Source organism: Microcebus murinus, chromosome 14 (assembly GCF_040939455.1).
Source record: "Microcebus murinus isolate Inina chromosome 14, M.murinus_Inina_mat1.0, whole genome shotgun sequence".
Taxonomy (NCBI): domain Eukaryota; kingdom Metazoa; phylum Chordata; class Mammalia; order Primates; family Cheirogaleidae; genus Microcebus; species Microcebus murinus.
Genome location: NC_134117.1, coordinates 78,170,928 through 78,174,120, shown reverse-complemented (window position 1 = coordinate 78,174,120; position 3,193 = coordinate 78,170,928). Strand labels below are relative to the sequence as shown.

The following is a 3,193-nucleotide window of genomic DNA, read 5'->3' as shown; positions in this document are numbered from 1 at the left end:
TCCTGCCCAACAGTGCAGACCCAGCACGCTGCATCTGTCCAGTGACCACGACACCCAGTGGCCACCACTGGAACTATACTCCACCCCCTCATGAAATTCAGCCACAGTCCTACTCTGTTGGGATGACCTGCAGGGCTACTTGGCGAGTAGCATTGCCTAATTAAGGCGACCATTTCTTAAAAATTAAAGAGAAAAACAACATGGTCCTCAGGAGGCAGCATGTAACATTGATTAGAGCCAGACCTGAGTTTCGACTCCAGACGCTGCCAGACTGGTGAGCAGGGTGAACTTAGCCTCTGACCCATTCCCACACCTGAACTGGAGTTGTAGCCACACCAATCTCATGAAGTCGGCATGAGGATAAGGCAAAATTCTGGATGTGCTAGTTTCATGCATGGCCAGTTCTCTCAAAATGTTCGTGCTGTCACCCCAACATCCTCAGGTCCCCAGCCACGGGATTCAGTGTCATTAATCCACAGCCCATTCAAACATCAAGCCCCCTCTTGCTTGGGTCCTTGAAAGTTGATGTTTGCCACATATGTCTGCAACCACCAAAGAAAGGCTACACATACCCACAAGTCAGTCCCTATCATGACGCCCTGGTGCCATCACAGTTGAAGGGGCACAGGCAGTGCACACCTCACTCCTACCTGCTCTCTACGGGGCCACCTAAAAAGGGGCACATTGACAGCTTTGTGGTAGAAGGCACGAACCCCTTTCATCCCTGTGAAAAGGCCCACTGCCGATGCCCTGGCCCCGCCGGTGCTGTGAGCGCTGCCCTGGGCCACACCGAGGCCCTGCGCCCGCCCTCCTGTGCCGGCTCAGGGAGAGCCCCGCCAGGCTTGCCCAGGCCCCGGTGCGCCCCAGAGCTATAGAGACTCCCAGTCCCCCATGCTGCTTTCTCTCCTTGGAGTGGACATGAAATGCCAGCTGCATGCCACCTTCAGAACCAACATCCCCACAGACACGCAGTCCTGCTGCAGAACACTGCTAACTAGGTTTGTCTCTTTCTTCCTTTTTATAAATCCTTCTTCAGGGGCTTGTCCAGATTCCTCAAAATCTGTCCTCCTGGACGTGAGACGCTTCTTGGAAGATGCAGCTAGATTTCAGATAGGAAAAAGGAAATACGACTTTGATTCTTCGGAGGTGCCTCAGGGACTGGACTCTTTTGGAAACAAGAAGTCTGTCCCAGGTGAATGTGGAGCGTCACAAACACATCAGGAGCTCCAAAATGAAAAGAAGCAAGAAGAGAGCCTAACTGAAAGGAAGAGGGAGCAGAACAAGAAAAAAAGGAAGAAGATAACTTTAGAAATTACTTCTCAAGAAGAAGATACTACTATACAGTGGATATCATCTGTGGATGCAAATATTGAAGATAAAAAGGTTAAAGGAGAAAATAAACTAACTTTAGGAAAGTTGGAGCATCTCAGAAAGGAAAAGATAAACTTCTTCCGGAATAAACACAATATTCATATCCAAGGAACTGATCTTCCTGATCCAGTTACTACATTTCAGCAACTTGGCCAGGAATATAAAATCAATTCTCAACTGCTTCAAAATATTCTAGATGCAGGCTTCCAAATGCCTACACCAATCCAAATGCAAGCCATTCCAGTTATGCTGCATGGTCGGGAACTTCTGGCTTCTACTCCTACTGGATCTGGGAAAACTTTGGCTTTTAGTATTCCTATTTTAATGCAGCTGAAACAACCCACAAATAAAGGCTTCAGAGCCCTGATTATATCACCAACACGAGAACTTGCCAGCCAGATTCACTGAGAGTTAGTAAAAATCTCTGAGGGAACAGGATTCAGGATACACATGATCCACAAAGCAGCAGTGGCAGCCAAGAAATTTGGACCTAAATCATCCAAAAAGTGTGATATTCTCGTGACTACTCCAAATCGACTAATCTACTTATTAAAGCAAGATCCACCAGGAATAGACCTAACAAGTGTTGAATGGCTGGTAGTAGATGAATCAGACAAATTGTTTGAAGATGGCAAAACTGGGTTCAGAGATCAGCTGGCTTCCATTTTCCTGGCCTGCACATCTCACAAGGTCAAAAGAGCTATGTTCAGTGCAACTTTTGCATATGATGTTGAACAGTGGTGCAAACTCAACCTGGACAATGTCATTACCGTATCCATTGGAGCAAGGAATTCTGCAGTAGAGACTGTAGAACAAGAGCTTCCCTTTGTTGGATCTGAAACTGGAAAACTTCTGGCCATGAGAGAACTTGTTACGAAGGGTTTCAATCCACCTGTTCTTGTTTTTGTTCAGTCCATTGAAAGAGCTAAAGAACTTTTTCATGAGCTCATATATGAAGGTATTAATGTGGATGTTATTCATGCAGAGAGAACACAGCAACAGAGAGATAACACAGTCCACAGCTTCAGAGCAGGAAAAAGCTGGGTTCTTATTTGTACAGCCTTGCTAGCAAGAGGTATTGACTTTAAAAGTGTGAACTTGGTGATCAACTATGACTTTCCAACCAGCTCAGTGGAATATATCCACAGGATAGGTCGAACTGGAAGAGCAGGGCATAAGGGAAAAGCTGTTACATTTTTCACCGAAGATGATAAACCATTATTAAGAAGTGTTGCCAATGTTATACAGCAGGCTGGGTGTCCTGTACCGGAATACATAAAAGGTTTCCAAAAACTATTAAGCAAACAAAAGAAAAAGATGATTAAGAAACCATTGGAAAGGGAGAGCATTAGTACAACTCCAAAATATTTCTTAGAAAAAGCTAAGGATAAAGGGAAAAAGGTCACTAGTCAGAACAGAAAGAAGAAAGTAGCTCTTGGAGATAAAAGTTAATGATGGACTTTTTAAAAAAGACTACCCCAGAAATGTAATTTATGATTCCAGTATGAATGAATGTTGTATCTCATGGAATATTTGAAGTCTTAAAATCCACCTCTACCAAACATTTGAATCAAGTGCAGTCACATGGAACTAGTGAAGAAGGAGTCTAAACTATCAATGCATCGTGTCAAATTTGAATTTGTAGGTGACTTTTAAATGATTCTACAATAGAAATAATGTTCATTGACATTCTGTGGTTTGAATCCAGAGAGATACTTCTTATAGAAGAACAAAAGCTTATGCTAAAAATAACAACACCCACATGTGGTGAAAACTTAAGGATTTTTCCCTTCAAGTGTGAAGGAAGGTGTACTGTATGCTG

At 43.8% G+C, this 3,193-nt stretch overlaps 1 protein-coding gene across 1 annotated transcript; it reads left to right on the top strand.

Moving 5' to 3' along the window:
* Positions 1-1,086: 1,086 nt before the first annotated feature.
* On the top strand, positions 1,087-3,193 carry LOC105860091 (putative ATP-dependent RNA helicase DDX52). Its single transcript, XM_076010320.1, has one exon. The coding sequence runs from the start codon at positions 1,822-1,824 to the stop codon at positions 2,821-2,823; it is 1,002 nt and encodes a 333-aa protein (XP_075866435.1). The 5' UTR covers positions 1,087-1,821; the 3' UTR covers positions 2,824-3,193.

Excerpts from the sequence above, each read along its gene's own strand:
- LOC105860091 (XM_076010320.1), top strand. The coding sequence starts at position 1,822 with ATGATCCACAAAGCAGCAGTGGCAGCCAAGAAATTTGGACCTAAATCA.